At 43.2% G+C, this 16,626-nt stretch overlaps 1 protein-coding gene across 6 annotated transcripts in view; it reads left to right on the top strand.

Annotated features, from left to right (window-relative positions):
* HECW1 (HECT, C2 and WW domain containing E3 ubiquitin protein ligase 1) overlaps window positions 1-16,626 on the top strand; it is a 353,016-nt gene that overhangs the window by 266,575 nt on the left and 69,815 nt on the right. For all 6 annotated transcript variants that reach the window (XR_012157436.1, XM_073332820.1, XM_073332821.1 and 3 more), the window contains 5 exons: window positions 952-1,073; window positions 4,924-5,109; window positions 6,392-6,526; window positions 15,931-16,036; window positions 16,321-16,417. Coding sequence is in view for 5 of the 6 variants with exons in the window: in XM_073332820.1 (XP_073188921.1) it covers window positions 952-1,073; window positions 4,924-5,109; window positions 6,392-6,526; window positions 15,931-16,036; window positions 16,321-16,417 (646 nt within the window). In the remaining variant the exon portion in view is untranslated. The remainder of the gene's footprint in view (window positions 1-951; window positions 1,074-4,923; window positions 5,110-6,391; window positions 6,527-15,930; window positions 16,037-16,320; window positions 16,418-16,626) is intronic.

Here is a 16,626-nt window from a genome sequence, read left to right as displayed (position 1 = left end):
AATGGTGGCTGGATTTGATTTAATATGCCTTTTCTTTCCCTTTTTTTTTTAAATAAAAAAGAACCATCACCTGTGGCATGTGCCTTTTTAATGTGTCTTTGCTATATATATATTGTTTGGCTGTGGAGAGAGGAAAAAATGTAGAATTTGGTACCAACTTCTTAATTTAAAGGAAAATCTACAGGGATGCATGAGTGGCCACAAATAAAGGTGCATTGTCATATCCTCAGGTGAAATAAGTCGGTTTAACTCCATCGAAGTCAGGAGAGCTATATCACAAAGTCTTTTTTCACAGTCTTAAGTGGACAGAATGATACGGTGTAATTATAGATGGAAAAGTGACTAACAACATTATATTATGTAGTTCTGTATTCATTCTCTTGATGACTTCCACATCAGATTTGTAAGTCAAAAACTGATTTTAGTTTAAAAGCATCAGCGCTGCAAACTGAGCCTAGAGCCCAAAACCTCATGTGTGTTCTTCCCACTCTAAATTCATTAACAGTAAGAAAGGTTCCACAGTCAGAACTTAGCTGACAATATTGGACCAGATCTTCAGCTGGTGTAAGCTAGTGGGGTGACATTGATTTATTGAAGTAAGTGGAGCTATGCCAGTTTATACCAGCTAAGGATGTGGCCCAGAATTTGGAACATACAATGTAGAAAGTCATCCAGCTCTCATTCCTGTAGCTGTATTTGTCCTGCAGTGCTAACCTCAGGGGAAAATTTTGTCATTCATGTGAGTAGATATGACTAAAAGATGCAAAAAAGAGTGGGTGTCATTTTTACATTGTCACTTGGATGACCACAGCCTCACTTTAAGATTAAAAAGAAGTCGAGCAATATGGTGGAGTGGGCTTTGCTGGTACTGGCAGAGGAAATAAGAATGACACTATTTGTGTTGTATTTCCTGTTATGTGTACTAGTCAATTGTTTTGCTTTTGTTTTCAGAAATTAGGAGAGAAGGGTCCCTTTCTCCAGTGAATTCTCAAAAAATCACCTTGCTGCTACAGTCTCCAGCTGTAAAGTTCATCACAAACCCCGAATTCTTCACTGTGCTGCACGCAAACTATGTAAGCACCAGTATCTCACCGTCTCTCACTCCTGCCTTCTGCGTCAAAAGGAAGAGCTCTGGACCTCTTTTAAGAGTGCACAGTGGGTATTACTACACTGCAATGTAAGCCCAGGGTTCAAACTCAGGCTTCAGCCTAACCCCTTTTCCATTCACATACAAATCGCGCTCACCCAGAGCCCAAGGTGGTGGAGGGTTAAGCCTGAGTCGAGCCAGGACCCAGGATTCAAGCCCTATTGCTTTGCAGTGTAGACACAGCCACACTGGACTCATTCTCTAGGAATCCACCAAAAGTATTCCACAATTCCATAGGCCAGCTTTCTTTGTCCTCTTGACAGTCAAGTTTGCTGAACAGTCAAGTTTTCCTACACTGCACCATGAACAAAGGGACAGAGTGGCCACACTTTCAGAGAGTGCTAGAAGGTATGGAGTATGTGTGGTTGGACTCAGACCCACATAATGCAGTGAAAATCCTGGAACCCCATGTTGGGACCCAGGGTTCAACAATTCCTAACCTAGGGTTATAAATGAGTGTAGACACTCAAGCCCAAGGTCTGCTAACTGGAGTTCTACTAACCCTGGGGTTACATTGGATTGTAGACATACCCAGTGAATCCTTAATTCCCTGACTCAGAACTCAATTGTCCTTTATGGGAACTAGACCAGGTTGGATGTAGCATGCTCACACTACCCCCTAGGGAACTCTTGATGGGATTCTGCCTCAGAGAGGAATTCCCTGGCACCTCACAGGCCTGCCCCCACTAATTGTTCCCTCTCAGAAGGTGCAGCGTATTCCCCATGCATCTAGCCAGTTCTACTGCCTGGTGCAGAGGGAACTGGGGTCATAGCCCTGCCTCCTCCCCACCCATTTTGCATCCTTCTGCTTAAGGTGTCCAGAAACCTCTATTGGATCCCTCTTCTTATGGCCTTGCACAGAAGCTGGAAGGCTTCTTGCGTCCTCTGCAATTTTTACACTCAAGCAGCTGGGCACAACCTAGCACTCAGTGAGCAATTACAGACTAGGGATGATGCAGCTCTATTGTATAAAATAAGAACTGAACTGAACCTACCTCTAACCCAAACCAAACTTCTCAAAGGTTCAGAAAAGCATAGATAATTTCTCTTTCCCATTGTTAGAATGGGACTTCACTTCCTGCTTGCAACTGGGAATGAAAACTGACATGCAGTGAAAAAGGTTTAATTTCAGGCCAACTAGGAGCAGGAAGTCTGCAAAATCTCCCTGGGAGAAGCTGTTCTCTAGAGATTTGGATAATATTTGGTAAGATAAACATCATAACATCCCTTCTGAACCTTTTGAGGTTAATCCGTTACTAATGCTAATGGGTCTTCTCTCAAAAGGAACTGAAAGATTTTATAAGCTATCTTGAAACAAGTCTTAGTTGGTATAAGGGACAACTCACAAGATGCTGAGTCCCAACTTCGTCACAAAAGTGACTAAGACCAAGGAATGCCTACACTTCGTTTACAAAGCTGTCTTTGATATTGGAGCCAGAATAGCCTATCAACACAGTCATACAAATTCCATTTCTGTAAAAATAGTGTACTACATAACTTTAGGCTTAAAGCCATTAAAACATTTTAACCAAACTCTGATTAAAATTTAGAAGTGTTAATTATGCCAGTGAAATTTGAGTTGGAAAATATTATCCAGCAGTTAAAACTAAAATGGAAACACTCTTGTTTAACACATATTTTATGTCCCTAGAGGGATAAAACTATGTGAAATTCTGGGTTTCCCTAGTGCTGCTAAGTGATACTGAAATGGTCAGTTGTAGCACATCATGATATAACATCTGCTGTGCAGTATGCTAGGACCTCAGATATTTGCATTCAGAAAACTTTCTTAGGTTATAACATCTTCAGGGCAGAGACCATATCTACCTCTATGTTTGCACAGCACTTAATGCAATGGAGCTTGTAGCAGGGTGGACTCACTAGCGCAAGCGCTTCCCGCTGGTCATCCTGGAGCGCCTTCTGCAGGCTGGTGTCCCGCTTGCTTGCAGGCCCCCGTGTACCTCCTGGACCCCGGTGCTCCTCTACATCAGGGTTCTCCCCCTGCAGTCTCCCCCACAGTCTGGGTCTCCCCTCCCCGAGGAATCCTCTCTTCTATCCCCACCTTGCCTCAGCGGCTACTGCCAGTCCTCATCTAGCCCCCACACACTGGGACAGACTGCAGTCTGTACCACTCATCATTGGCAGGGAGGCTTTGGACCTGCTGCCTTTGCCTTACGTTGGGCTGCCCCTCTGCAATCCCAGTACCTGCTTTAGGCCTTCAGCAAGGCCTGCAGGCTGGGGTTTTTCCAGCCTGGAGCTCCCCAGCTCCTCTGGCCTTTCCCCAGCCCTGCTTCACTCTAGGTACCCTAGTGAGCTCCCACACAGCTAGGCCCATCTCTCCACAGCTAGAGAGAGACTGCCTGAGTGCCTGGCTCACAGCCTTTTATAAGGCCAGGTGTGGCCTGGTTGGGGCGTGGCCCCAGCCCCCATCAGCCTAGCCTTTGGCTTCCCCGGGGCAGCCCTGTCCCCCGGGCTGTTTTAACCCTGTTAGGGCTGGAGCGGGTGACCACCCCGCTACAGAGCTCCTACCCTGTTTTGGGCCTCTGGACGCTGCTGTAATATAAATATTAAATAATAAAAATAACAGTTAAAAATGCATTTAAATGCACAGAAGGAAAGAAATTCAAAGTTACTGGGTCAGATTCTTCCCTTGTTTACATCTATTAATGATATTGGAGTCAACGAGGGGCCTTTAGTGAGCCAGTATGGCCCCAAAAGAAGGTTGCATAGACAGGGAGTGGCATGACCAAAGCAGCCTGAGGATGTACTAAGGGCAGCCCATTCCTTCAGTAACTTCCATGGGAGCCCCCAGCAGAAATTAATGCTGCCCTCCCTGATGAAGCCCCTAAAAGAGGGCAGGTTGCGGTAACATCGCCTGCTCTCCTTTCGGGAGCATCCTCCCTGGAGTGAAGAGTTGCAGGGTGCAACAAAGAGTTGTCGGTACATGAGTAATTTACACGTCCCTGTGCCATCTCAGATTAACGTGACTCATTTGGGGCCCTGATCCTGCAGTGAGATATGTACAGACAAACCCAACTGCAGGATCAGGGCTTGGTCATGTTTGTGTGAGATACAAATAATCAGTACTGAACATGTTGGCTTGAGTGGTGACACAAATACATTTTTATGAATGTTTTCACATCTGTATGGTATCATAAGAACCTAAGAATGGCCATACTGGGTCAGACCAAAGGTCCATCTAGCCCAGTATCCTGTCTACCAACAGTGGCCAATGCCAGGTGCCCCAGGGGAATAAACAGAACAGGTAATCATCAAATGATCTATCCCCTGTTGCCCATTCCCAGCTTCTGACAAACAGAGGTTAGGGACATCATCCCTGCCCATCCTGGCTAATAGCCATTGATGGACCTATCCTCCATGAACTTGTCTAGTTCTTTTTTGAACCCTGTGATAGTCTACATTCACACAAACAGTACATCTCTCTGAATGTGTGATCAGTGAAATAAACACAACTGCATGTATTTCAAATGTGTGATACCCCAGAAATATGCACAGTTACCTTTGTATATCTGGCAGTTTGGTACTGTTAACTACTGTGAATAGAGGTATGGAATTTTCACATTTCCAGGTGGCAATTGGTTATTTCTGTGTGTTCACTTAGAACTTAATCCAAAGCCCATTGAAATCGATGGAAAGATTGCTGTTGATTTCAGCGGGATTTGTATCAGGCCTTAAGGTTGTATGTCATATCTGCTAGCCAAACGCATTTTTGAAACACTGGAACTGATTTCCTTATCCTGATTTCCTTATCCTAGAGTGCCTATCGAGTCTTCACTAACAGCACCTGCTTGAAGCACATGATTCTAAAGATCCGCAGAGATGCTCGGAATTTTGAGCGCTATCAGCACAACAGGGACCTGGTAAATTTTATCAACATGTTTGCTGACACCCAACTGGAACTTCCACGGGGTTGGGAGATCAAAACAGATCAACAGGGCAAGGTGAGAGCATCAACACAATTAATCACTGGGTGAATTTCCCTGTCCTGCCGATCTCACACGAGGCTAGATGATCGTGAAAGGTTTCTTGTGAACTTAAAATTTGTGACTATCTGGTTTGTATATCAGTGAGCACACAGAATTATTCCCGACAATAAAAACCTTTGTCTTAGGTTTAGCCCCTAGAAATGTCATTCTCTATGCTATCTTCTGTCATCACACAAGGACACTAAGAAGTGTGGTCTAATTCGTGCTAGCATCCAGTATTGTATAATGCTGTACCAGGCATTCTTAATCTTGCACCAACCCCCGCCCCCCTCTGTCCCACACACACACACACACTAATCAAACACTATATTTATAATATTTGACTTAATAATGCTGACTAGAAACACTCTGTCTGAATACCTCTGCCTCATACTTTGGGAGAGTTCAGATTTAGAGCCACGTCTCAGCTGCATGAACTGATTCTGCTCTTACTTTCAGCAGTTTTGCAGCACTGTGACTCCACTGATTTCAGAAGAGTTATATCTGATTTATGCCAGTGTAACTGAGAGGAGAAATGGGCCCTGTGACTCCAGACTCAATAATGGGACTAACCAAAACATAGTCCAAACACCCACAAATGAGGTTGCATGTGGTATGAAGGCAGAACTTTCCCCTAGTTTTCCAGGTGCAAGGCTAAGGAGTTAACAGAATAAGGCTTGATTTTGAGGGGCTGAGTTGAAGCTCATTAGAAGTTGCGAGCACTCAGCCTTTCTTGTCGTCAGGCCCCTCATGTCTAGCTGCTGGTTGTCCATTTAAAAAGAAGTGATGCTGGAATCTAATGGTCAAGTCCTGTGTGACACTGAGCACCATCAACATCCACTAACTTTGCTGGTAATTAAGGGTGCCAGCACCTGGCAGGAGGCACTCAGCACCTTGTAGAATCAGGCCCATAGAGCATAATCAGTATGCTCACAACTAGAGTTGTGCATTGCACCTAAAAATGAGGGACAAGCTCCAAAAGGGAACTGGCTGGTTTTAAATTACGGTGATACCAGTTTGAATCAATTTCAAGGAATTTGGCAAATTAGTATGGTAGAAAATGAGTTACTGTAGTAATACAAGGTATATTGGACTAATAACTCATTAAGCTGTAAATTGTGAACGATCATGATTGCAAAATGTGGCACATATGATACGCACTATTCCCTGCTCAATTTGTATGCTGCTTTCTCATCCCTCAACTCTTTCACCATGTTAGCTTTCTGCTTATGAATATACAGTATTCTTTTTATTACAGTCCTTCTTTGTTGACCACAACAGCCGTGCTACCACTTTCATCGATCCCAGGATCCCACTTCAAAATGGCCGTCTCCCTAATCATCTGACTCACAGGCAGCATCTCCAGCGACTTCGCAGCTACAGTGCTGGAGAGGTAACTATAGCATTAAGACCCCTTCCTAAATATATGGTATATCTGCTAGGGAAGTGGTTCTGAACTGGGAGTACACAGAGATCTTCCAGGGGGTACATCAACTCATCTAGATCTTTATCTAGTTGTACAACAGGCTACACAAAAAGCACTAGCAAAATCAGTACAAACTAAAATTTCATACAGACGATGACTTGTTTATACTGCTCTCTATACTAAACACTGAAATGGAAGTACAATATTTATATTCCAATTGATTCATTTTACAATGATGTGGTAAAAATGAGAAAGTAAGCAATTTTTCAAGTGTGCTGTGACACTTCTGTATTTTTATGTCTGATTTTGTAAGTAAGTAGTTTTTAAGGGAGGTGAAACTTGGGGTACACAAGACAAATCAGGCTCCTGAAAGGGGTACAGTCGTCTGGAAAGGTTGAATCATAGAATCATAGAATATCAGGGTTGGAAGGGACCTCTGGAGGTCATCTAGTCCAACCCCCTGCCCAGAGCAGGACCAAACCCAACTAAATCATCCCAGCCAGGGCCTTGTCAAGCCTGACCTTAAAAACTTCTAAGGAAGGGGATTCCACCACCTCCCTAGGTAACGCATTCCAGTGTTTCACCACCCTCCTAGTGAAAAAGTTTTTCCTAATATCCAACCTAAATCTCCCCCACTGCAACTTGAGACCATTACTCCTTGTCCTGTCATCCGCTATCACTGAGAATAGTCTAGATCCATCCTCTTTGGATCCACCTTTCAAGTAGTTAAAAGCAGCTATCAAATCCCCCCTCATTCTTCTCTTCCGTAGACTAAACAATCCCAGTTCCCTCAGTCTCTCCTCATAAGTCATGTGTTCCAGACCCCTAATAATTTTTGTTGCCCTTCGCTGGACTCTTTCCAATTTCTCCACATCCTTCTTGTAGTGTGGAGCCCAAAACTGGACACAGTACTCTAGATGAGGCCTCACCAATGTCGAATAGAGGGGAACGATCACATCCCTCGATCTGCTGCCAATGCCCCTACTTATACACACCAAAATGCCATTGGCCTTCTTGGCAACAAGGGCACACTGTTGACTCATATCCAGCTTCTAGTCCACTGTCAGCTTCTCTGCAGAACTGCTGCCTAGCCATTCGGTCCCTAGTCTGTAGCGGTGTATTGGATTCTTCCGTCCTAAGTGCAGGACTCTGCACTTGTCCTTGTTAAACCTCATCAGATTTCTTTTGGCCCAATCCTCCAATTTGTCTAGGTCCCTCTGTATCCTATCCCTACCCTCCAGCATATCTACCTCTCCTCCCAGTGAGCTGTAGCTCACGAAAGCTTATGCTCAAATAAATTGGTTAGTCTCTAAGGTGCCACAAGTACTCCTTTTCTTTTTGCGAATACAGACTAACACGGCTGTTACTCTGAAACCTCCCAGTTTAGTGTCATCCGCAAACTTGCTGAGGGTGCAATCCACACCATCCTCTAGATCATTAATGAAGATATTGAACAAAACTGGCCCCAGGACCGACCCTTGGGGCACTCCGCTAGATACCGGCTGCCAACTAGACATGGAGCCATTGATCACGACCCATTGAGCCCGACAATCTAGCCAACTTTCTACCCACCTTGTAGTGCATCCATCCAGCCCATACTTCTTTAATTTGCTGACAAGAATACTGTGGGAGACCTTGTCAAAAGCTTTGCTAAAGTCGAGGAATAACACGTCCACTGCTTTCCCTTCATCCACAGAACCAGTTATCTCATCATAGAAGGCAATTAGATTAGTCAGGCATGACTTGCCCTTGGTGAATATATGCTGATTGTTCCTGATCACTTTCCTCTCGTCTAAGTGCTTCAGAATTGATTCCTTGAGGACATGCTCCATGATTTTTCCGGGAACTGAGGTGAGGCTGACCGGCCTGTAGTTCCCAGGATCCTCCTTCTTCCCTTTTTTAAAGATTGGCACTACTTTAGCCTTTTTCCAGTCTTCCGGGACTTCCCCCGATCGCCATGAGTTTTCAAAGATAACGGTCAATGGCTCTGCAATCACATCCTCCAATTCCTTTAGCACTCTCGGATGCAACGCATCCGGCCCCATGGACTTGTGCAAGTCCAGTTTTTCTAAATAGTCCCGAACCACTTCTTCCTTCACAGAGGGCTGGCCACTCCTCCTCATGCTGTGCTGCCCAGTGCAGTAGTCTGGGAGCTGACCTTGTTCGTGAAGACAGAGGCAAAAAAAGCACTGAATACATTAGCTTTTTCCACATCCTCTGTCACTAGGTTGCCTCCCTCATTCAGTAAGGGGCCCACACTTTCCTTGGCTTTCTTCTTGTTGCCAACATACCTGAAGAAACCCTTCTTGTTACTCTTAACATCCCTCGCTAGCTGCAACTCCAGGTGTGATTTAGCCTTCCTGATTTCATTCCTACATGCCCGAGCAATATATATATATATACTCATCCCTGGTCATTTGTCCAATCTTCCACTTCTTGTAAACCTCTTTTTTGTGTTTAAGATCAGCGAGGATTTCACTGTTAAGCCAAGCTGGTTGCCTGCCATATTTACTATTCTTTCTACACATCGGGATGGTTTGTCCCTGTAACCGCAATAAGGATTCTTTAAAATACAGCCAGCTCTCCTGGACTCCTTTCCCCCTCATGTTATTCTCCCAGAGGATCCTGTCCATCAGTTCCCAGAGGGAGTCAAAGTCTGCTTTTCTGAAGTCCAGGGTCCTTACTCTGCTGCTTTCCTTTCTTCCTTGTTTCAGGATCCTGAACTCGACCATCTCATGGTCACTGCCTCCCAGGTTCCCATCCACTTTTGCTTCCCCTACTAATTCTTCCCGGTTTGTGAGCAGCAGATCAAGAAGAGCTCTGCCCCTAGTTGGTTCCTCCAGCACTTGCACCAGGAAATTGTCCCCTACAGTTTCCAAAAACTTCCTGGATTGTCTGTGCACCGCTGTATTGCTCTCCCAGCAGATATCAGGATGATTGAAGTCGCCCATGAGAACCAGGGCGTGCGATCTAGTAGCTTCTGCGAGTTCCCGGAAGAAAGCCTCGTCCACCTCATCCCCCTGGTCCGATGGTCTATAGCAGACTCCCACCACGACATCACCCTGGTTGCTCACGCTTCTAAACTTAATCCAGAGATTCTCAGGTTTTTCTGCAGTTTCATACTTGAGCTCTGAGCAGTCATACTGCTCCCTTACATACAGTGCAACTCACCCACCTTTTCTGGCCTCCCTGTCCTTCCTGAACAGGTTATACCCATCCATGACAGTACTCCAGTCATGTGAGCTATCCCACCAAGTCTCTGTTATTCCAATCACATCATAATTCCCTGACTTTGCCAGGACCTCCAGTTCTCCCTGCTTGTTTCCCAGGCTTTGTGCACTTGTATATAGGCGCTTGAGATAACCCGCTGATCGCCCCTCGTTCTCAGTATGAGGCAGGAACCCTGTGCTAGGGCACATGATGGTTCTTATTTTTAGCTTTTGACAAGCAGATGCAGCTTAAAAGCATTTGGAATTTCACCCCAGTAATCCCATTTGGCCAAAGAAAAATCTAAACCCTCATATACTGTTCTCCCAGCTCCTTAATCTTAGTTTCCCTGAACCCTGAGTTCTCCTTTTCTCCTCTCAAGTCTTCATGCTATCAGCCCTATATCTGCCACTTCCTTGACACTGACTCTGCTGACCCACTCATTCATGAATTTGTCACTTCATGCCTTGAACATTGAAACTCATTTCTCATGGCCTCCCAAAGTCACTTGTATCCAAATTCCAGTCTGTTCAGAATGCTACTACACACCCATATATTCAACCTGTATACCCAGCAGTACATCACCCTCAAGATGAAAACCTCCTTTGCCTTTGAATCTGCTACGGACTCACTCACCATGTGTTCAAATCCCTTTGTGGCCATGCTCCCAACTACCTCCATGTTATCATCTCTTCCTATACTCTCAGCTGCTCTCTTTGCTCTGCCAATTATGGCTTCTTTCCATCCCCCTACCCACATACAGTCCTTTCTCAGAGAATGATCCTGTGCTTCCACTGTCTCAGCTACTGTATATAGCTCAGTCTGTTCACTTCCGTCTGGCGTGTATTGGGCCTGATCCTCCACTGGGATAAATTGGAATAGCTCCATCTTCAGGAGAAGATGACAGCCATTCACCACTAATGACAGCCATTCACCACTCTTCATATATTGCTTTCCTATACTCAGACACCTTCTTATTGTAACATCCATCACTGTAACTTGGCTGTGTTCTGAGGTACCTGTAGGACATCCACAAAATGAAGTGACACTTGACTGTGCAAGAGGAAGACTTGGGGGAAAAGAGAAGTATAATAAAGGCAAAGAAAGCTTGAGGTCCCAGGATGCTGCCCTACCGTTGACAGCAGATGCATTTGGGATAGTGAAACAGAATGCAGACATGAGAGGAATAACAGCACCATTCTATCTGACACCTGTCTTTTGCACACTTTAAAATATCCCTTATATCTGAAGGGTTTTAATAAATGCTTTTGTGACTTTTTATCTTTCAAAAGATAGTGGCTTCATATTTCTTTCTTGCTAGAGTATTTATCGAATGACCTGTCAATAGCAGACTGTAGACATATGACCCTCTCTAATGCAAATCAACCAAATTGATAAGACAATGGAAATAGATTTTGAAGGAAGACTCAGTGTTTGAGGTTCTGGCCCAGGCTTTAATAAAATCAAGGCATCCAATACAATTATGGCCTGACAGTTCAGCAGCTCACTGTGACTCTAGTATCTGATAAGATATTCTCCCTATTATGTGTAGTAATGTGTGCTGAGGTGTGTTTCCATGCTGTTAGATTACTGATGATAGGCTTTATGATACTGAAATCATTTCAAATGATCTTTTCTCTGTTGCATGGAGATAACATTCCCCACTGCACAGTGTGGAGGGGATGACGGGAGCATAAATGCCACTCGAGGCCCAAATGATCGTGGAGGCAGGGATGCTAAAGCACCAGCATTTCTCTCCCACCTGCAGAACTGCACATGGTAGAGGCTTTTTAGGGTTGTGGGGATGGAGGGGAGGAGGAACAAGTTGGGAGTGGATCACAGCCAAGGGAACAGCTGTTGTATTCATCATCCTCTCCCAGAAAACCAGCAGGAAAATTCTTAGGGGAGTTGATATTGACCCTATCAATGTTAACTCCAGCAGGATCATGCTGTGCCACCCCGCCCCCTTGGAGAGGCTGTTTTGGACTAGTGCGTGGGACTGGAGGCAACAACATCAGTGCTTCTGGGATATCAGTACTGGCAGGGGAGAGAGAGCACTGAAGGGTTGTGTGAATTTTCCCATCGTGGGTGAACAACAACATTTTTCTCAAATGTTCACATAAATTTGTTAATGAATTTGCTTCTGTCATGCCTACTACCCTGACTTAGCAATCAATTTCTGCCAGCAATATAGCACTGAATTTTACTGTTTGCAGTGTTGTAGCCGTGTTGGTGCCAGGATATTAGAGAGACAAACTGGGTGAGATAATATCTTTAATGGGACCAACTTCTTTTGGTGAAAGAGACAAGCTTTTGAGCAACACAGAGCTGAAGTAAACCTGACCTGAAGAAGAGGTCTGTGTCACTCGAAAGCTTGTCTCTTTCCCCAGCAGAAGATGGTCCAATAAAAGATATTCCCTCACCCACCTTCTATCTATAATTGAATTTTGCTGCCACAGCTGGTTCACAAAAAGCAAATCTGAAAGTTGTGCACACAGTAATCCATGCTAGTGGAAGCATTTACCCTGGAAGTGCTTCCACATTCATCCAACCAGGGAACAGAAACAATGGCTTACTTGCCAAACCTAACAAACACGTGCAGCTCATATATCAAGGACTAGCAGAGAACTGTGCACTATAAATCCATAAAGTTGTTTAAGAAAAAGAGAGAGAGAAAGAAAACAGATGAAACAGTCTAATACTGTTAAATAACGAGAATACTGTTGAATAATGAACACACTTGAGGAAATTGCAAACTACTCCTAGGTCCTGATGCCCAGTGGAAAGACTCCCATTGACTTTTGTGGGCTTTGGGTCAGGCTCTAAAAGCCCACCTTTTACAGAGCAGAAGACTCTAGCACCAAAACAAATTTACCAAGACCAAAAGGTTTCATACCACGATAGCTATTGTTAATATGAATGGGATATGTTTTTGTCCTATAAATCATGCCCATGGGGAAATCCCAGAGACTCACTTAGGTTTGAGAGAGAGAGGAAAAACATGTCAAAACACGCTTCCCTCTGGCCACTTGCCAGCTACTTGAAGTTCCGCTGGCTCCTCTGCTAAGCAGCAAGGAGAGCCCTCTAAACAGCAGGAGAGAAGCAAACTGGAGATTTTAAAGATCTGTCAGCATCAATTAAATAAATCAACTGTTTCTCATCCTCCTCCTCAATTTAATGAAGGGCAATTATGGTCTTTGCACTGAGAGTAAAGAATAGGGATATAATTAATGCCAGTCAGCATGACTTTATGGAAAATAGGTCTTGTCAAACAGTTCTGATTTCGTTCTTTGATGTGATTAGACGTTTGATAAATGTAACTGCATAGAGGTAATAGACTTAGAATTTTGTAAGGCATTTGACTTCGTACCACACAACATTCTGATTAAAATATTAGTGCTGTACAATAACAATAAAACACACATAACATGGATTAAGAACTGGCTAAAAATGACAGATCTCAAAAAGTAGTTGTCTGTGGAGAATCATCATTGAATGGAGGAAGGATGTTCTACTGGGCCGCCTTGGGGATCAGTACTAGGCCCACGGCTGTTCAACATTTTCATCAGTGATGTGGAAGTAAATATAAAATCACTGCTGATAAAACATGTGGATAACACAAAGATTGACAGAGTGGTATATAATGATGAGGACTGGGTAGTCCTACAGAATGATCAGGATCACATAGCAAGCTGGGTCCATTCAAGCAAAATGCATTTTAATGCAGCCAAATGGAAAGTTATACAACTAGGAACAAGGAGTGCAGGCCATACCTACAGAATGGGGGACTATATCTAAAAATACAGTGACTCTGAAAATGGATTTAGGGTGATAGTGGAAAAGCAACTGAACATGAGCTCCCAGTGCGATGCTTTGGCAAAGAGGGCTAAGTTGATCCTCAGATGTATAAGCAGGGGAGTAGTGAGTGGGGAGGGGATTTTACTTCTGTATTTGGTGCTGCTGAGACAGATACTGGTGTACAGTTCAGGTGTCTATATGTTTTAAAGGATTTTGAAAAACTGGAAACGGTGCAGAAAAGAGCCACAAAAGTTATTTGTGAGCTGGAGAAAATGCCTTCCAGTAAAAGGTTTAACAGCCTGCAAGGTTCAGTATAGTTGCCCTTGAATCAACACCTCACATTTTAACATCTCAAATGTACTTCTAAATTAAGCCTCCCTTATGAGATTGGAATATACAAATATGACTTCCTGATTAAGTCAGCTTTCTTCACCTTCACGTGTAAAAAGCATTCTCTGGAAAAAGCAGAGATAATAATTGTACAGCTTTTATTGATGGGCCACTATTGTTTCTAAGCTCTTCTACACAAAACCATACCACAACTGCCAAAAGACAGACCTTTCCAAAATGCACTTTCCTCCTTAATCTGTGCCTCATATTTCATATAAGAACATATTGTGAATATTCTAGAACACCTTCCTATTCCTATTCCACTCCACAAAATTGATTTACTCAAAAATTGTTCACTCCGATTCCTGTTTTTCCATTGCAATGAAGTATCTTCCTAAATTAAAGACCCCTATAAAGGCTTTTGATGTCCATTTTTAAGTTTCTTGATCTTCAGTAGCATTATGTAGCATTTGTCCTGTAAAATTTCTACAATTTTGGGTGCAAGGGCATCCATTTCCCCCTTTCTGCAGAGCTAAAAGGTCAAGGCTAATCCCAGCTACCCTTTAAAAAACTTAATAGGCCAGATACTCAGCTAGTGTAAACTGAAGTTTTATTGAAGTCAACAGCTAAAGACTAGAGGACAATCTGTGTCTAGAATCCTGCTACACCTCCAGAAATCAAAAAAGATCAGTAGCAATGGTGAAGTGTCACCATTCTCTCCAGTTGGCTTCCCTTCTGGGATGGCCACTGCCATTGTATGATGACAGGGCATACTAGATCTTATAAACTTACCTTAAAAAGAACAGGTAGGAATTTGAGCCAAAACCAGTGGCCACGCATGGTGGAGAGGCACTGGAGGGAGTAGCTGGATTTTGCCAGCTATTATTTTGTGAAATATGGCCTTAGTAATGCTTTTGATGTCAGTGTTTGTTATCAGCTTGTCTATACTGGCAGCTTTCTTCAACAGTTGGAAAAAATCCATGGCAAAGCATAGCTGATAATCACTGTCAACAGTGGGTCATTTTCCTGATGTAGACAAGGCCCAAACCAGGGACAGTGTTGGACACGTACTGCTTCTGTTTGGATAAACAGAAGCCATGCATACGCATGCCTCTTACATAAATTCTTGTTAAGTTACTCATATTCACTTCTGGGGAATATTACCCCTTTCTGTTCTGATATATCTTTTCCTCATGTTATTACAACAATAATTTCCATCCCCGTGTGCCAAATGAATATTTTAGGGCCAAATTAAACAAAAGTGTCCTTAATTTTTTTACTCAAAAAATTGCACAAATAGCTGTTTCTACCTGAATGTGGTATTTGCATATGCAAATGTAATAATGGAATGCAAAGGCCTGTTCTACACTTAAAAAATTTGACTTGCATAGCAAGGTTGATTAGGGATGTGACTTTTTACTAATACTGTTATGCCTGTAAAAGATGCAGTTATACTGATATAAGGCACTTTATGAGGCACTGGTATAAGGCACTTGTAGTTTATATTTCATTGTCAGACTGGAATAAGTTATACACCTTTATGAGCTCATTTTATACCAGTATAACTGAATTGACACTGGGGAAGGGAGGAATTGCTGCTCTAACTATGCTGGCATAGCTAAAGAGATAAAATTGTATAGTGTAGACAAGGACATAGTGTGCATCCCTTTGCAAACCCAGAATTATGTGCCTCTTTGAAGCTGAACAAAAACTTGACCATCAGAGTGCAAAGCCATTCCTTTTTCATGAAAACTTGTGCCTAAATTATTTCTATGGTATTAATATGCATGTTGTTGATTCCATGTGTAATTTCTCTAGACTGGGACTATGCAGAATATATCACAGCTTTAGAATATGGATGTTGAAAACTGTGACCAATAACAGTAAAAAAAAAAAAAAATCCCTAAACTGAGTCAGTCAATCTCATGATTTTGGATTAAAGTCGCAAAAGTAAAAAGACATAATAAAATTTTTTATTGACTAATATGTAGCTAAATGTCTAATTACAACATTTTTCTTTCCTTCTCTCATTTTAGGCATCAGAAGTCTCTCGGAATAGAGGCGTTTCTCTGTTGACCAGACCAGGCAACAGCCTAGTAACAGCAATTCGAAACCAGCACCATCATGAGTCATTACCTCTAGGTAAGTAGGGCCTATTTTTTCTTTCTAGTGGGGCTCCTTGGGAACTGGTTTAAGACCATTCAACAGTCATATCCCTTATCTAGCTCTCTACCAACTCTTCCTTAATGAGGAGCCAGGGAATATTATATTGATGGTGATCATATTGTATTACTGTGTGCTTTATTCTGTATGCTGTATTATCACAATTTGATGAGTAATTTTCAGTAGCACAGTTGTCATCATCTCCAAAAGTGTCACTTGTTGCTAGAGTAAAGAAAAGCCTCTGTGGTCTTTATCTATTCCAGCTTACAATGACAAGATTGTTGCATTTCTACGCCAACCAAACATTTTTGAGATGCTGCAGGAGCGTCAGCCAAGCTTGGCCAGGAACCATGCACTCAGGTATTGATCTGTTTCAAGTTACTGTAAACAGTCTCTTTAATCCTGTCCCCTACTGGCTTTGGAGCCAGCAGATAGGGTGTTCCATGGGGCCTGGAAAGAAAGAAATCCTCTCCCTTTAGGCCACAGGGTCATTGTTATACCACTCCATGACCATTGCTGCAGCCAAGAAGTAGGAATTCATGATGCTGGTGCTTCTGCACCACATGCTC

This window comes from Lepidochelys kempii, chromosome 2 (genome assembly GCF_965140265.1).
Source record: "Lepidochelys kempii isolate rLepKem1 chromosome 2, rLepKem1.hap2, whole genome shotgun sequence".
Classification (NCBI taxonomy): Eukaryota; Metazoa; Chordata; order Testudines; family Cheloniidae; genus Lepidochelys; species Lepidochelys kempii.
This window is presented reverse-complemented; position numbering and strand designations above follow the sequence as displayed.